The sequence below is a fragment of the Primulina eburnea genome, chromosome 9 (genome assembly GCF_022965805.1).
Source record: "Primulina eburnea isolate SZY01 chromosome 9, ASM2296580v1, whole genome shotgun sequence".
NCBI classification, from domain to species: Eukaryota; Viridiplantae; Streptophyta; class Magnoliopsida; order Lamiales; family Gesneriaceae; genus Primulina; species Primulina eburnea.
Window position 1 is genome coordinate 33342474 of NC_133109.1, and position 17072 is coordinate 33359545.

At 36.6% G+C, this 17072-nt stretch overlaps 1 protein-coding gene and 1 pseudogene across 3 annotated transcripts; both read left to right on the forward strand.

Annotated features, from left to right (window-relative positions):
- Nucleotides 1–2380: 2380 nt before the first annotated feature.
- LOC140841868 (uncharacterized) lies at nt 2381–5417 on the forward strand. 3 transcript variants are annotated; one of them, XM_073209581.1, is made up of 5 exons: nt 2381–2633; nt 3452–3877; nt 4702–4970; nt 5170–5231; nt 5301–5417. In XM_073209581.1, exons 1-3 carry the CDS (start codon nt 2589–2591, stop codon nt 4894–4896), a joined length of 666 nt encoding a protein of 221 aa, XP_073065682.1. In that variant the 5' UTR covers nt 2381–2588; the 3' UTR covers nt 4897–4970; nt 5170–5231; nt 5301–5417. The 3 variants fall into 3 exon arrangements, with proteins under 3 accessions (XP_073065682.1, XP_073065681.1, XP_073065683.1); XM_073209580.1 differs by lacking the exon at nt 5170–5231 and having other exon boundaries at nt 2382–2633; XM_073209582.1 differs by lacking the exon at nt 5170–5231 and having other exon boundaries at nt 2382–2633; nt 4702–4957; nt 5387–5417.
- An 801-nt stretch (nt 5418–6218) lies between these two features.
- Nucleotides 6219–12449, forward strand: LOC140840930 (pentatricopeptide repeat-containing protein At2g15820, chloroplastic-like; annotated as a pseudogene).
- The last annotated feature ends 4623 nt before the right edge of the window (nt 12450–17072 follow it).

Below are 17072 nucleotides of genomic sequence, written 5' to 3' on the forward strand. Positions count from 1 at the left end.
AGCACAACATTGATCTTTAGTCTTTGAACAACAATAACAATTTGTAAGTGGTACACTCAAACATCATGGTTATTAAATATTGATAATAAATCCGGCCAACAATATGCCTTTCTTTGGACCGACAATTGCATGCATGGATAAATCCAAAATTATCACATATTTAGTACCACATATTGTGCTAAAATTTGGCCAGAAAATGACCTTCCTTTGGGCCGATCATTTTCCGCATAAATTTAACACAATTTAATATCATATAATGTGTCTACAATCTGGCAAGAAAATAATCTTCCTTTGGGCCGATTAATTTCTGCATAGTTTTGACACATTTTAAGACCACATAATTATGTGCTTATAATCTGGCCAAAAAATAACCTACCTTTGTGCCGATTATTTTCTGCATAGATATAAACACATTTTTTTTTTAAGTCTGAAATCTGGCCAAAAAATAGTCTTCCTTTGGGCCGGCTATTTTTCGCATAGATATAAATGCACTTGAAAAAGATATATTGAATCTAAAATCTGGCCAGAAAATAATCTTCCTTTGGGCCGATTAATTTCCGCATAGATCTAGATGCACTTTAAAATGATCTATTGTGTTTGAAATTTGGCCAAAAAATAGTCTTCCTTTGGGCCGACTATTTTTCGCATAAATTGAAACACAATTTATTTTGAACTTGAACAATATCTACATATCTCAAAAAAACACTTTATTAACGTGAAAGTTAAATTTAACCAAATTTGAGATACAAGATATTAATTTAACTTTGACTGGGCCAAATAAAGCATGAAAACCAAATTTGCAAGAAATAAAATATTTACACCTTATAATTATTCATACACAAATATTTTATCGAAATAAACAAAGACGATAAAATAACTCCATATTAATTTTATTTCATGCAATTAAATTTTGAAATGGTCTAATTTAATTTCACAAATCAGAATTTCGGAAGTCAAAATTTAATAAATGATCAAAAATTTTGGATTTCAAAATCTGATTCAAAATTAAAACCAAACAAGGCCTTAAATCACCCAAAAAATCCCAAAATTCGAAAAACCCTAACCCTAGTCCCGAAACCGGCGCCGCCGCCTCCTCCGGCGATATCAGTCGGCGGCGACCATTACCCATGGTGGACTTACCATCGCCGACCACTTACCTACCATATCAGACCACAAAGCTGCCTGAATCCGATCGAAATTCTTCAAAAATGGACGGAATTCGCGCGGCCAGAGTTTCCAGGATTCAGTCGCGAAATACGATCACGTCGCGGTGGTTTTCGATCAATAAACTATACTAATACGGGCGCCAGGACATGGGCAAGAAAACCCCCAAACAATCGCCGCCGAAAAATGGCCGGTAAACGTTCAATCGGACCAAAATCCGGCGGCTCTATTCCAGAAATCGGAAATTCGAAATTTTCGATTTTTTTTTTTTTTTTTGGATGTTTAAATCGAAAATCATAGATCCAAAGAATATAAATTTATTCAGATTCAAATTCAGAAAATTTTAAAAGATCAGATCTGAATCCAAAAAATTTATAGACAAGAAAATCGTCTCAGATCTGATAATAAAACATATTTTTCTGTTTCGATTCATCAAAAAAAAAAAATTCTCATAATTCAACATGAACGTGGCTCTGATACCACTTGTTGGAGATTTAATAAAATAAATCTATAAATCATGTGATTAAATCCATATATCACAACACGCCAGGAATTCATGTCGAATTATCAGAAAATATGAATAACAGTAAACACGTACCAGAATCCATTAATTGATCTAGCGTCAGAGTTATGGATCTTCCAAGACAGCAGAGAATTGACCACCTTATTCTTGCTTTTGATGGGAGAAGGAGAGAGATCTAGAATACGTGTGCCGTATGTATTCTGTGTTATATTCTCTGTGCCTTGGGGACCATAACCTTATTTATAGCCTTAGCAGTCTTCAACCCATCATAGAAGACCTAATTGGGCTGGGCTTCTACACATAAGGTGGACCATACAAATTTATTTAATACTTTGGAAATCCATAATTAATTAGATCACTTTATTGGATCCTTTATTAGATAGCTTGTCCATGTATAATTAAATTATGTGAGCCCACAAAATAATTCCAACAACCTGAACTCTTAGCAACTTCAAGAAATTTACCGTCGAAAACATTCAAGTTCTCATATATTATACTTGATATAAACATATCAAAATTATATATCTAATAGATGAATCACAATTCATTAGTGGACACAAAATAAGCACGATTACGAGTACGATTCGTGGATAACGTAACAAAACTATATATATAATTTATAATTATATAATCAGTTTATTCAAAAAACATTCATACTTATAAATTTTAATAATTAAATATTTTAATAACATCCATATATGCACGTGATTGGAACCACTCGTACTGAAGCCCAACTCCTATCAGCCCATGCAAATAACATTCCGCTTCGAAACAAAGTGGCCCAGATTGTTGGTTTCTATCTCAAACAGGGTGAAATCATGGAGCAATTGAAATGCTGCATAGTCGTTGATATTTCTGTAATCTTTGTGCATTTTCTTATCTTCTGGTGGGAATTCGGAAGATGGCTCTGAGACTCAACATTGCTTCTTGTGTTTATGGGTTCCAGGTGAATTTTTTATTACTTGAAAATTTTCATTCATTTCGCTGGAAAAATGGACGTGTTGTGCTAATTTCTGAACAGCTTTCATAAGATAATTCTGTCTGTTTGGTGAAATTTGGAGTTTCTCTTAGAATTGAAAATTCAGGAAGACATGGGCTACTTGTATGCCAACTCATCGATTAAGGTTAAATATAATCGAAGGTTCTCTTTCATCGAGGGAAAAAGTGAAAAGTGTTGGTCAACCTTTTTGATTTTTGAGACTTTTAGTTAAAGGCATACGTGTACTCTTGTTATGGAAGTAGTTTGTGTTTGTAAGGAACTGGCGAGTTTTCATATGCTTTTGGCATAAAATCTTGTCGATTGTCAGTTCCAAGCTAGTTCTAAAAAGCTTAGAGGAAGTGTGTCCAGGCTTAAGGTGTGACTAGGCTTAGTCTTTGCACCTAGTCATAGTCATGAGCTAATGTGCATCCCTTCAGTGAAGCTCATGCATTTTGAAGCCTGGGCCTTGGCGCCCAATAACGCTCAAGAGCCCTTTAAACTATCTTGAATGTTGCGCTGGTTAATCAAAAGGAAAGTACAAGATGCTAGTAATTTGTTTTTATCTATATGATCAATTTTTAAAAATGATATATAATTTTAGGATGTTATCCTCATGTAGTCTAACTTTCATAACCCTTGTGCCTTGCGTTGCATCTTGGGCTTACACCCTAATATACTCACATGTCAATGCAATTTACGCATCTTATAAGTATGGTTCATATTATTGCTTCTATATGTGACGCCTATTGCTAGTAGCTATCAGGTGATAAGTTCTCAAATTGCAGAATGGGTCGTCGCTCCGCAGAACTCAGAGCTGTGTGTTGGGTATCAGACAAAATCAATTATGTCAACCAAGTCCCAGAATTTTGTGCATTATGAACATGGCGTCCGACCAATCAGATGATTGTGGTAAGCTAAGTCTAAGCCATATAATGAAAAAGGCAAAAACCATGTGGGATACTTCTCCTCAGCCAATCAAGATCTTTCCCTGGAACAAGGCATTGGAAAATTTTGTTCAACTCATTCTCGACCTTTTCTTTAACGTTATCAAATACTTATCTATTCCTCTATTCGCAATCAGTTTAATTAGTGAGATGTCTTATTGTGCACATGAGAGAAAGCTATTCCTTGTCCCACTCACATTGCTGATAGGTTCCGTTGTTGCTGGTGTCTTAAGAGATTCTGTCTTGGAGTCGTCTCCATATCTCAAGGTGTTCTTTTTGAATTACATTTTCTTAACGTGGGAGTAATAGGATTCAAAGTTTAAAATAATTTGGCCTATGATTTGTGTTCGTTCTAATCTGTACTTAGAGACATTCAGTTGAAAGGGATTGTATGGAATAATGCATCAAACTATGTCTCTTTTCCTAAAAGTTTGTGTTCTTTGGGATGTGTAACCTATACTTCAAACACCTTGTCATTTGTAAGTTGCAGAGAAGGAAACAAAAGTCCTGAGTTACTTTCCAAGGTGTGCATGTGCTAATTGGTCTGTTGTCAAGCTACATAGAAAAACCATGAGACTTGACTGTTTAGTGATATATAAAAGGGGTTGAGTATCAAAAGTTTCGACCTTTCGACTAGACCTCTACGTCATGTTAGAAATTTCTTTTTTCAGAAGCTTGAGCTTAAAAATCACTCTCAAAGCTCATACTTACTAGATGTGGGCCAATAATGTTTTTATATTTTTATAGAAATGTGTCAAACAAAATAACAAATTCTAATGGCCATCTCAAGGAAGAAAATATTTTTTTATTCGTGGAGAATTTCTTGTTGCATATACGCTATCTGTTATAGTTGTTTTCTGTGTTTTTACAGTTTATGTTTAATAATTAAAACTTTATGGTAATCACTGAGATTCGTTTGCTCCATTTTTTAACTCCTTAGCGCCGAATCAATGAAACTTAAATTTTGTTGATCCTTTACTGTAAACCAACTTGGTGTCGGTTTGTGGCAGTTCATTCTTTCAATTTAACCATTAACAAGGAAAATTGTTCTTGGAGATTTGTTGACTGATACCAGTATTAATTTTTTGTAGACACGTCATGCAGCAGTTCCCTGGCACTTGATCTCCATGTTGATATTCTTTGTATTGCTCAAGTGTTCGGGCCCTTATTATCCATATTGGGGGCGTATAGTTATTCCACATTTGGCTAATGGAGTATTACTGAGGACGTTGTGGTTCATGTTCCTGTGGTACCGGACACCACAAAAATCTCCTGAATCAATGTAGTCTGATTCTACATTTGCCGGTTCTGGACCAAACAATGTCCAATAACGTTGAATCCAATAACGTTGAATACTCAGGTACCAAATGTTAAGTCATATGGAAATAATTGGTCTACGCATATGAAAATTTAACGGTATTGAAATACAAAATGTATTCGACGAATAAAATTGAAGTTTGGGTTATTTGGTCTTATATTGCATTGTCGATCATTCATTTTAGTACAGCATGTTTTTCACATCCCTTATTAATTACTTGTTTTCTGGGGCTTTTGGATAGGTCCTCATCAACTATGTCAACAAGCCTTTCTCATTTTCACCTTCAAGCACACCATTGTATTTGTACATCAGTAAAATATCGTCTGAGTTTACTAGTCTCGACATTTTTTAAATCTTTCTTTTATGGTGCAGTCATGGGAGGAAAAAAATATGTAACAGTTCCAACCCTTTGGCATTCCGGTTCATATATTCAACAATATTGTTTTTGGTCTCCGGAGTCTCCTTTATTGAAAAAGCCAGTGCACAAGCTACTGTTGATCAAGACCTAGACTGACCCTTCCTGAACAGCAACATTTCGTCGACAACCTTGGCTATTGGTGTGGTAGGAATGCTGTTGTCAGTGCTTGTTCGCTTCAACGATGTTCTACCACAAAGAATCAAATGTGTGTTTTGGCTTTATGGGCAGATGTAGAAGTTGGAAAATTGTACCAAATTCGCGTGTGGCTTTATTGTCGTCAATATCTCTTTTTATATCAATTTTGACGTTTTCTTTTGCTGTTGATTATATAATTCAAGGGCTTTTTAATTAATTTATTTATTATTATATATTTTATTATAATTAATAATGTATTTGAAAAAGATCTATTACTTGTAATCCTCCATAATTATTTTGTTAACAAACCTGGCAAATGGTCCGTGACTGTTCAAAAATCTCTACTGTTTCACATGATTTGAAAATTGAGCATAAAATATTTTTTATTTATCGTGAACACTGAATGTTCATACTTAGATATAAGTATATAAATTAAATAATTTTTATTTTTACTAATAAAATTATATTAAATTAAAAATCAAATTTTCAAACTTTTTTTTAAGTAATTCTTTATATAGAATTATATTTATGTACTATACTATTTTACTGTAATTTTATATTTTAAAAAAAGCCGTATATTTTATTTTTCTTTAATTTCCGACGAATTGGAAATTGGCTATTTCAGATATCAGCTATGGGAGGAGTCCAGCCATTGTGATCTCTCTCACCGAATACAATTCAATTATCGGCAGCACCGCTCTCCTGCGGCGTCGACGCCGTTGCCTCTGCCCACCTGAACATTGCTTCCGAGCAACCATTTCTACAACTTCAACATTCCACCCACGCAAATCCAGAGGCCCTCTAATTCCGCTAAATTCTACCTTCTTAATCGCCGCCCCTCTTTCCACCGGCATCATCTCTATTGTGGACCCTCTCATCAGAAATCCACCTATCCGCTTTCCCCTAATTCAATCAGCACGCATGCATCCGACGGCCCAGAAGAAGCTAAAGAAAACGGATTCAATTCTTTTAGCCATATAGAAGCTGAAAGCTTCAAGTTTCGTGGGTCTTCAGGGTCGGCTGATTTGAACATACGGTTTGATTCTCCGGTGGTTGAAGTGAAAGAGCTGGAAGAGTTGCCTGAGCAGTGGCGAAGGTCGAAATTGGCATGGCTGTGCAAAGAGCTACCAGCACACGGGTCAAGTACATTCACGTGGGTGCTCAATGCGCAGCGAAAGTGGATCAGGCAAGATGATTGCACTTACATTGCCGTTCATTGCATGCGAATTCGCGAAAATGAGGCCTCATTTAGGGTCAGTTTCAATAATTTTTTTCGCATATCCTGCGCATTAGTAGCAGAGTGCATTAAGGTTAGGATTCAAACTGAATAAACTAGGCTCATGATTTTTGGGGTCAATAATATTTTGTGCTGATTTTTATATACGACTCGAGTCGAAGAAATCATTTTTAAAAGTATTTCTAGCTTAAGCCAGGTTACTGTCGCAAACTTTCATATACTTTGAAGTCCAAAGCAGTGTGTGTGTGTGTGTCCTGTCTCGAGCCAGATCGATAAAACAAGCTGAAATATAAACATATGACTGCTGTTGGGTGTATCCAATCAAGAAGAAATCAGATGTTTTCCAGATCTTCAAAGATTTCAAAGCGCGGGTTGAACTTGATTCAGAAAAGAAAATCAAGTGTCTGAGGACTGATAATGGAGGAGAATATATCAGTGACAAGTTTGATGCATATTGTCAACATGAGGGCATCAAAAGACAGTTCACGATGGCTTACACACCTCAACAGAATGGAGTGGCGGAGCGGATGAACAGAACCTTGTTGGACAGAACAAGAGCTATGTTGAGGACTGCAGGTCTGGAAAAGTCATTTTGGGCAGAAGCAGTCAAAACCGCTTGTTATATTATCAATTGTTCTCCTTCAGTGGCGATTGATCTGAAGACTCCGATGGAGATGTGGACCGGGAAGCCGACAGATTATTCTCATTTGCATACATTTGGAAGTCCGGTGTACGTTCTGTACAATGAGCAAGAAAGATCGAAGCTGGATTCGAAATCCAGAAAATGTATCTTCTTGGGTTATGCTGATGGAGTAAAGGGGTTTCGCTTGTGGGATCCTACTGTTCATAAGCTTGTCATCAGCAGGGATGTTATCTTCGAGGAAGATAAAGTGAAGGGAGACAAAGGCACACCGAATTCAGAAACTACTATTTTTCAGGTTGAAAATAAGACGGACGAAGGTCAAGTTTCTTGTGAAGCAGTACCGGAGCACGAAGAACAAGAACATGTTGAGTCTGAAGTTTCCAATGTGAGGCAGTCAACTCGAGACAGAAGACCACCAGGTTGGCTTTCAGATTATGTAACTGAAAGCAACATTGCATATTGTTTATTATCAGAGGATGGTGAGCCATCGAGTTTCCACGAGGCTACTCAAAGCTCGGATGTATCTTTGTGGATGATAGCAATGCAAGAAGAGTTGGAAGCATTAGACAAGAATAAAACTTGGGATCTTGTTACACTACTACGAGGGAGGAAAGCCATTGGAAACAGATGGGCCTATAAGATCAAGCGTGATGGCAATAACCAAGTGGAGCGGTATCGTGCTAGATTGGTGGTAAAAGGGTATGCTCAGAAAGAAGGCATTGACTTCAATGAGGTATTTTCTCCTGTGGTTCGGCTTACAACAGTCAGAGTGGTGCTGGCATTGTGTGCGGTGTTTGACCTACATCTAGAACAGCTAGATGTGAAAACAACATTTCTTCATGGAGATCTTGAAGAAGAAATCTATATGCTATAGCCAGAAGGTTTTGCGGAAAAAGGCAAAGAGAACTTGGTTTGCAGGTTGAACAAATCTCTGTACGGTCTCAAACAGGCGCCGAGGTGTTGGTACAAGAGATTTGATTCCTATATCATGAGCTTTGGATACAACAGACTGAGTGCAGACCATTGTACATATTTCAAGAGGTATGGTGATGATTATATCATTTTACTGTTGTATGTGGACGACATGTTGGTAGCAGGCCCCAACAAAGATCAGGTCCAAGAATTGAAGGCACAATTGGCTAGGGAATTTGATATGAAGGACTTGGGACCAGCAAACAAGATTCTAGGGATGCAAGTTCACCGAGATAGAAGTAACAGAAAGATTTGGCTTTCCCAGAAAAATTATTTGAAGAAAGTTTTGCAACGCTTCAACATGCAAGATAGTAAGCCAATCTCGACCCCTCTTTCTGTTAACTTCAAGTTATCCTCCGAGATGTGTCCTAGCAGTGAAGCAGAGAGGATGGAGATGTCTCGAGTACCGTATGCATCAGCAGTGAGAAGTTTGATGTTCGCCATGATCTGTACAAGACCGGACATTGCTCAAGCAGTGGGAGCAGTTAGTCGGTATATGGCGAATCCTGGAAGAGAGCATTGGAGCACTGTTAAGAGGATCCTTCGATACATTAAGGGTACCTCGAATGCTGCATTATGTTATGGAGGATCGGATTTTACACTCAGGGCTATGTCGATTCAGATTATGCAGGTGATCCTGATAAGAGGAAATCTACTACTGGTTATGTGTTTACGCTTGCAGGAGGAGCAGTAAGCTGGGTTTCAAAACTGCAGACAGTTGTGGCGTTATCTACAACAGAGGCAGAATATATGACAGCTACTCAAGCTTGCAAGGAGACAATATGGATTAAAAGGTTATTGGAGGAAATCGGGCACAAACAAGAAAATGTTTATTTGTTTTGTGACAGTCAGAGTGCCTTGCACATCGCAAGGAATCCAGCCTTTCATTCCAGGACTAAACACATTGGAGTCCAATTTCACTTTGTGCGGGAAGTAGTAGAGGAAGGAAGTGTGGATATGCAGAAGATCCATACAAAAGAAAACATAGCTGATTTTCTGACCAAGCCAGTAAACACTGATAAGTTTGAGTGGTGTAGATCTTCAAGTGGCCTAGCAGAAACGTAAGCAGCAGAGAATGGCAAGATTGAAAGGATATGTGGAGATGTGTTTGATTCTCAATCAAATCTCCAAGTGGGAGAAATGTCGACAGAAATTGATGGGGGGGACCATTAAATGAAAAAAAACGTGTGGCTATGCAATGCATCGGATATTTCCTGGAAATTCAGATAACGCGTTTTTAACGCTTGTTCACACGGTCAGGGGCTCTATAAATAGAGCTCCCCCCTTCATTCTGAAATCATCCCTTCTTCGAGTTTTCTCTCATCTTATAAGCATTTGAGTGCTTAGTTCTATAATATTTGTGAGGTATTTTGTTCTCCTGTATTAAGAGAGTGTGTGTTCTCTTTGGAAACACAGTGAGTGAGTTGTACACCACAAAATATTGTGGGGTGCAATAATTGTCCTTGCTTGGTAGAGCGATCGAACCGTGCTGCTTGAGCTGCTGTGCGGTTTAAAAAGATTTGAGTTGCACCATTACCACTAGCTATAGCTTTTGGTAAAGCGGTAAGCACTCGGTCCTACAATTGGTATCAGAGCCAAGGTCACGGGTTCGATTCCCATTGATTGCAAGGAGTGCAATTATTGGGAGGGAGATTGTTGGGTGCAATAATTGTCCTTGCTTGGTAGAGCGATCGAACCGTGCTGCTTGAGCTGCTGTGCGGTTTAAAAAGATTTGAGTTGCACCATTACCACTAGCTATAGCTTTTGGTAAAGCGGTAAGCACTCGGTCCTACAACTGCTATTCGAATGGGTTCGAGTAGTTTTCACCAATAAGGCCGATCAACTTAGAGCAGATTGCTAGTGGGAATGTTTCAAACACCATATGTAATTATTTTCTATATTCAGTTTCCAATCAAAACAATATAAAGTATCCCATTCATGATTCAGCTAAACTATTCGGTCTGTCTTCTTTTCAAAACTTCTGAATGGTTTAGAGATCTGTCGGTTCAATGCTCTTTGTTTTCTTGTTAAGAATGAGGCTTATTTTCTCTTTTTAGGTGTGTTAATGGATGATGCAGCAGCATTGGTTTCTGTTTGATTTTGATCTGGCCACCAAGTTAGCCAATTACATGGGTAAGGAGGGGAAATATTTGAAATGTCATGAGATTTTTCGTGGTATCATTAATCAAGGGCTCGTTCCTAATGAATCCACATTTCATATCCTGATTGTTGCCTATCTTAGTTCTTCTGCCGCTAATGCTTTAGACCAAGCATGTGGCATTTACAATCGTATGATCCATTTAGGAGGTTAGAAGCCTCAACTTAGCCTGCATAATTCCCTTTTCCGAGCTCTTCTGACCAAAACGGGAGGTTCGTGCACCTTACCTCAAACAGGCAGAGTTTATATTTCATAATTTGGTGACGTCCGGACTTGAAATATACAATGATATCTATGGTGGACTGATATGGTTCCATAGTTATCAAGATGAAATAGATAAGGAAAGAATTGAATCTCTAAGAATGGAGATGAAATTGAAGGGAACAGAAGAGAGTGAAGAAATGCTTGTGTCGGTATTAAGAGCTTGTTCAAAAGCTGGTGATATTGTTGAAGCTGAAAGAACTTGGGTCAAGATTCTTTCCTTGAACTATAAACCCTCGAGTCAAGCTTTTATGTATCTAATGGAGGTCTATTCGAAAGTAGGGAAACAGATGAAATCTCTGGAAATTTCCAGGAAAATGTGGAAAGGACACTCCTCTACCGTTGTGGCTTACTACAATATTATTGAGGTACTGTGCAAAGCTCGAGAGATGGAACTCTCCGAGGCTCTCATTTTAGAGTTCATAGACAGTGGAATGAAACCCCTGGTGCGATCTTTTATCGATTTAATGATTATATACAGCGACTTAAATTTACAAGAGAAAGTGGAGTCAAATTTTTTGATGTGCCTAGAGAGATGTCGTCCTAACAAGGCAGTGTATTCCATTTGCTTAGATTCGTTGATGAAAGTGGACAATCTTGACAGGGCAGAAGTGATACTCAACCAAATGCTCAACGACGAGGCAATTGGTGTCAATGCCAGAACCTGCAACATGATCTTGAGGGGATATCTTACGTGATGCAATTATACCAAGGCAAAAAATGTTTATAATGTAATGCGTTTGAAGAAATTTTACATTGAATCCTCTTTGATGGAGAAGATTGAAAAGCTCCAGAGTTTAGGGCACCAAGACATGGAAAAATCAGTAGAGCCGAAGCTCAGTAAAGAACAACGAGAGGCCCAGATGGGTTTACTGCTAGGGGGATTGAAGATCGAACTAGACGAGATGGAAAAGAATCAGAATCTAGCTATCCAGTTTGTGTTCAGAGAGAACTTCAAAATCCTTTTTTTTTTTGAAGAGAAATATATATATAACCAGTTTCGTGAATGGTTGTCTCATACCGAAAAGGTGGTGGACGAAGATTATACTGGTGAAAACGACAATATCCCTTGTCGTTTTACTACCATATCTCACTCATGTTTCGAGTTCTATGCAGACCAGTTTTGGTCACAAGGCCGACCTGTGATCCCTAAGCTAATTCACTGGTGAGTAACGCCTCGTGTTCTTGCATACTGGTATATGTACTCAGGTTACATATCATCATCAGGAGATATCATGTTGAAGTTCAAAGGAGATAAAGATGATGTCTTGAGAATTGTAAAACATTGAAGGCAAAGGCGTTGGATTGTCGGGTGAAAAGGAAGGGATCTGTATTGTGCATAGGTCTTTTAGGAAGCAATGCTGTGCAGTTTTGGAAACTAGTAGAACCCTTTATTCTTATGGATTTGAAAGAATACTTACAAGCAGGAAACGACCTAGGAGTTGGAGCATTAGGTCCTAAAGACGTCTGTTATGCTAATGACTTTGATTCCAAGGGGACGAATTCAGAGCACGACGAAGAGGATGGCTCGTATAATTTTGTGTAGTTTTTGCTTGATTATATGTAGTTAATACGAGGAATATATCTTCTGCTATAGGATAGATTAATCCAACTAAGGTTCTGAAAATCCATGAACTTGACTAATTGCAGTTATTACCCTACTGATCACGATAATGCGAGAAAAGAAGAGGTACAAAAAAAAACGTGGATGATGATTGATGACCAAGAATCACACAGTCGCATTCGAGAATCTATGAATGTTCGTTTTTTAGATAATTTCTGGCAAACTTTTTTAAAATAATGAGATAATAGTAATATGTTGTGTTAACATGCAGAACATATAATCTTGACTCGGTTTCGATCAGTGATGGTCCGAATTTTCATTTCAAGCCTTGTACAATTTCAAGTTGGGATGAGTTATAGGGATCGAAACTTAGTAAAAAAAATTGAAACATTTCGACAAAATTATGAACGAACTTTCTTGAGAAAAAGGAAAAATTATTTGACGTGAAACATCCAATGGTGGATCTATTTTTGCCTTTACAAATAAATAAATCTTATACAATCAAGAAAAGGGTCCATCCCTAAAGTGAATGTAAAGTGCTAAAAATGTTGATGGAAAAGTATGCAAAGTGCAAATATAAGAATAAGAAAATAATAAATTATGGCATGTGCTTTATTTTGTTTGGGTTTGTTTTATTCGTATTATTTTTGTGGCGAACAGCACGTTGGTGGACACATGTAAGAAGGATAAAATGATGATGGCCTCATCCATCCAGAGTGCCTGTTACTTTGGGTTTCTTTGGGCTCTGTTTGGTCGTCCTTTGTTGTTATCCACTTCCTGAATGTCTAATTAATATATAGAAAAAAACATCGGATGCGAACGATGAATCTCCCACACCCCCATTGTGAGATTTCAAACAAGTTAGAGAAATGGGTAGAAGCATTGTTTTATACTAAGAAATCAATCGACCAAGATTTCATCGGGAATTAGTAAATGGTAAAATAATAAACATTTAAAATTTAAAAAAAATGTTGGTACATTTTCCCTGTTAAATATCGAGATTGCTAAAAACTTAATATGACTATTAATTTCTCATGTTTTCAAATCTTGAGCGTACATATATTTGAAAACATATACAGACAAGAGTGCGGTGTTGTCATGGACTTAGCCATTCTACGTACACATATGACATTTGCCCCTCGGCTTTGCCCTTGAGAGTACTAGCAATATAGCCTTAGGATGAATCTTGATTAGTCAAATATACGAGAAAACACAAATAGCTTGAAAAACTTGTAGAGAGAGAAAGACAACAAGGTTGTTGTCCCATGACTAGCTCGAATGGACTGTTCCCCGTACACTACAACAATATTTTAGCAAAGGACCAGGTTCCACCGCAACGGAAACGGTCAAGTCTATGGGCGAGCACATGGACATGGCACAAGCCTAATCGGAGAAGGCATAAAGACGTATGAAGAAGTGGGCTGATGCCAAGAGGAGGAGGCAACAAACGTATTCCATGGGGGACAAAGTAGTCATCAAGTTTTTACCACATCAATCCAAAGCTTTTCGTGTTGTTGCACATGGGTCTAATCCGGAAGTACGAGGGGCTCTTTTCTATCACTGCCAGAGTTGGGAAGGTATCGTATCATCTCGACCTCACCAACACACCGACGATTCACGGTGTGTTCTAATTATTTTTTGTTTATAATTGATTAAACTCGTCTTTTCTTCAAGTTCGGTTTGAATAATTTAAATAATATCAAGAGACTTTGGGGTATTTATTGAGTTTGGAGAAGTTAACGAGTTAGCTTTTAACTAGCTTGATCAAATATTTATAGAACTTCAACAATTTTTTAAGATGGTAGAATGTTTGGCAAAATCGAATGATTTATTCTCAAATACTTATATTACTTATAAGATTTTGTTAATTATCCTAGTAACAGTTGCATAACTAGAAAGAATCTTATTGAAGCTCAAATTAATAAACACTTATTTTCGATCAATGATGTCACAAAATAGACTAAATGAGCTTACTATGTTGTTAGTTGACAAAGAAATGATTTGAAAACTGGATTATACAAATTTGATATATATTTTTCTCTCTAAAATAGCTAGACAATTATTATTTATGTAATTATTTCTAATATTTATTGACTTTGTTTTTTTTTTTTTGTAGTATAATGTTTCTTGTGTATTTATTATATTTATTATTTGTTAACTGAATTTTAGCATTATTTATAGTAACAAGAGAACTCGTTTTTTATTTTCGCTTATGATCCTATCAAACACGGGTACGTTCACCCCATCTTCCATGTGAGGATGCAAAAGCCTTATTAGCCGGTTGAGGGAGACACAAGTCAAGGGGATTCACACCGAGCACCTCTCGTGGTGACTACATCTTTTAATAAAGATTTGGAAGATGTGCTTGCCAATGGCATAGAGAGACATGGAGGAGTGTAGCACCCAATATTTGATCAACTCAAAGGGATTTCACGAGACTGGAGCAACATGGGAAGCCAAATAAGATTTGTGGCATTTCCAAGGTCTACTCCTACAATTTGAGGCGACTAGGCGTTAGCCGATAGGTGGGAGAAAATGTCATGAATCAGCACCTTCATGTATGTTCCAGAATTTTCAACGTACAGAGGCTCGATAATATTTAGAATTATATACATGAAGTCTGTTAATTGTCTCACATCGGTTGGTTAAATAACTTGGGAGTTGTATATATGAGCTTGGACAATCCTCCCCCCTTGAGCTAGCTTTTGGGGTTGAGTTAAGTCCAAGTTCCAATCTTAACATGGTATCAGAGCCCGGGTTCTACCGTTATGTGTTGGACTGCCTATAATTAGGCCACCCGTTCTGCCCATAATTGGGTCATTTGTAAACTCCACGCTCCAGATGTTCATTCCTGAGCGTGAGAGGGGTGTGTTAATTGTCCAACATCGGTTGGATAGATAACCTGGGAGTTGTATATATTGGCTTGGACAATCCTCCCCCCTTAGAATTTGGACCTAACTCAACCCCAAAAACTAGTTCAAGGGGGGAGGATTGTCTAAGCCCAATATATACAACTCCTAGGTTATTTAACCAACCGATGTGGGACAATTAACAAAGCCGTAGTTCATGCTCATGCACTGTCACTCATAAAATATATCAATACTAGTCGTAAGTCGTTAGTATGATCCAACATGAGCCGTAGCTCATGCTCATGCACTGTCACTCATAAAATATCTCACCCATAGAAATTGATTTCTTTCACCTTCCCAACCACTTGAACACATGACCTTCAAACTTAAGTACCTAAATTCGCTTGTATACATAAGAATTATATAGGATAATATAGATAAAAGTATCTAGACTTGTGTTGATCGTAATAAATTTTGGAGAATTGATTTTCACTATTACATCAAATAAATCAGTAGTCGTCATTTTTTGGAGTCAATGGTATAAATAGGGTTGAGTTCTCATTTGTAAGCCAAAAAATTTCAAATAACACCACTTTCTTCTTCAAAATTCTTTTCAACATTCTTACTGTAAGTCACTACATGCAAACACTACTAATAGGCTGCTTTGCTAGCAAATCGCATGGGGTGGAATCAAGTAGCGAAAGCCGCACAAATTTAGGATGGCTAAGTCCGTAATTGTGCTCAACATTTTAAAACACGACGATGTTTGTGCTTAATATTTGAAAACAATAGAGTTAATAGATTTTTTTTCATATGAAATTTTAACAATTTCAAGATTTCACGTAAAATAGTGTATGAGATTAACCTTATTTTAAAAAAATATATATGTCTAAATGTGACCTAATGAACAAATTGTACATCTTGATTAAAGCCACAAAACAATATAGAAGGGCTTAATAGTTAATATAGGGGTTTTCAAACATAAATTAATTAAATTTCAACATACAAAACTATAATAATTAAAAAGGGTAAAGTTGGAAATAAAACATTAAGATACTTTGTAAATTTAACAAATAATTGAATCGTGCTATTGATTGAAAATCTCAAGTGATATTATCGGATATTCTTTAATAACATATATAATATAATAAGAGAAAATTTTGTTAATTATGTCTTTTGTGAGACTGATTTCACGAATCTTTATCTATGAAACATGTCAATCTTATCGATATTCACAGTAAAAAGCAATACTCTTAGCATAAAAAGTAATATTTTTTCATGAATAAATCAAATAATATATATCTCATAAAATATGACATGTAAGATCGTCTCACACTGATTTTTATCAATTTTGTTTTGTCATTTTTAAGCTCTTTGCCAAACGTAGAATCTGAGAGAGTGGGCCCACTAATATTTGGGATTCTCATATGAGAAAGCATGTGGCGACACGCTACCATAGAATGGTCCAACACGCGTTTTCTTTTTCTTCTGTTTCATTATTCACTCTTATCATGTTTCTTTATATATTAATTAAAATGAAAAAGTATATTTATTTATTTATTTAAATAAGTCATATTAAAAAAATACACGTGCTTTTCAAACAAAAATTATTATAAAAAAAAATAGATTTTATATGAGCGAATACTAGAGTATAAATTACAACTCAACTAATTTATTGGTCAAGAATTCAAATAGTAGAAATGGTCATCTTGGAGCAGCTATGTTAAGTATTTTGAAAAACATTGTCATTTACTAAAAGATTCTTTTGAAATAATACATTAATCTTGACAAAATGTTAAAACTAAATGTCATTTCGACTTCATATGTACAATCAAATTTTATTTTTTTTTTGGGAAAATGTAGACAAAATTTTGCTCAAATAATATGCAAAACATCCCGTCATCCAG

Excerpts from the sequence above, each read along its gene's own strand:
- LOC140841868 (XM_073209581.1), top strand. The coding sequence starts at position 2,589 with ATGGCTCTGAGACTCAACATTGCTTCTTGTGTTTATGGGTTCCAG. Across the intron at positions 2,634-3,451 it reads CTTGTGTTTATGGGTTCCAG|AATGGGTCGTCGCTCCGCAG; the intron begins GTGAATTTTTTA and ends CTCAAATTGCAG. Across the intron at positions 3,878-4,701 it reads AGTCGTCTCCATATCTCAAG|ACACGTCATGCAGCAGTTCC; the intron begins GTGTTCTTTTTG and ends AATTTTTTGTAG.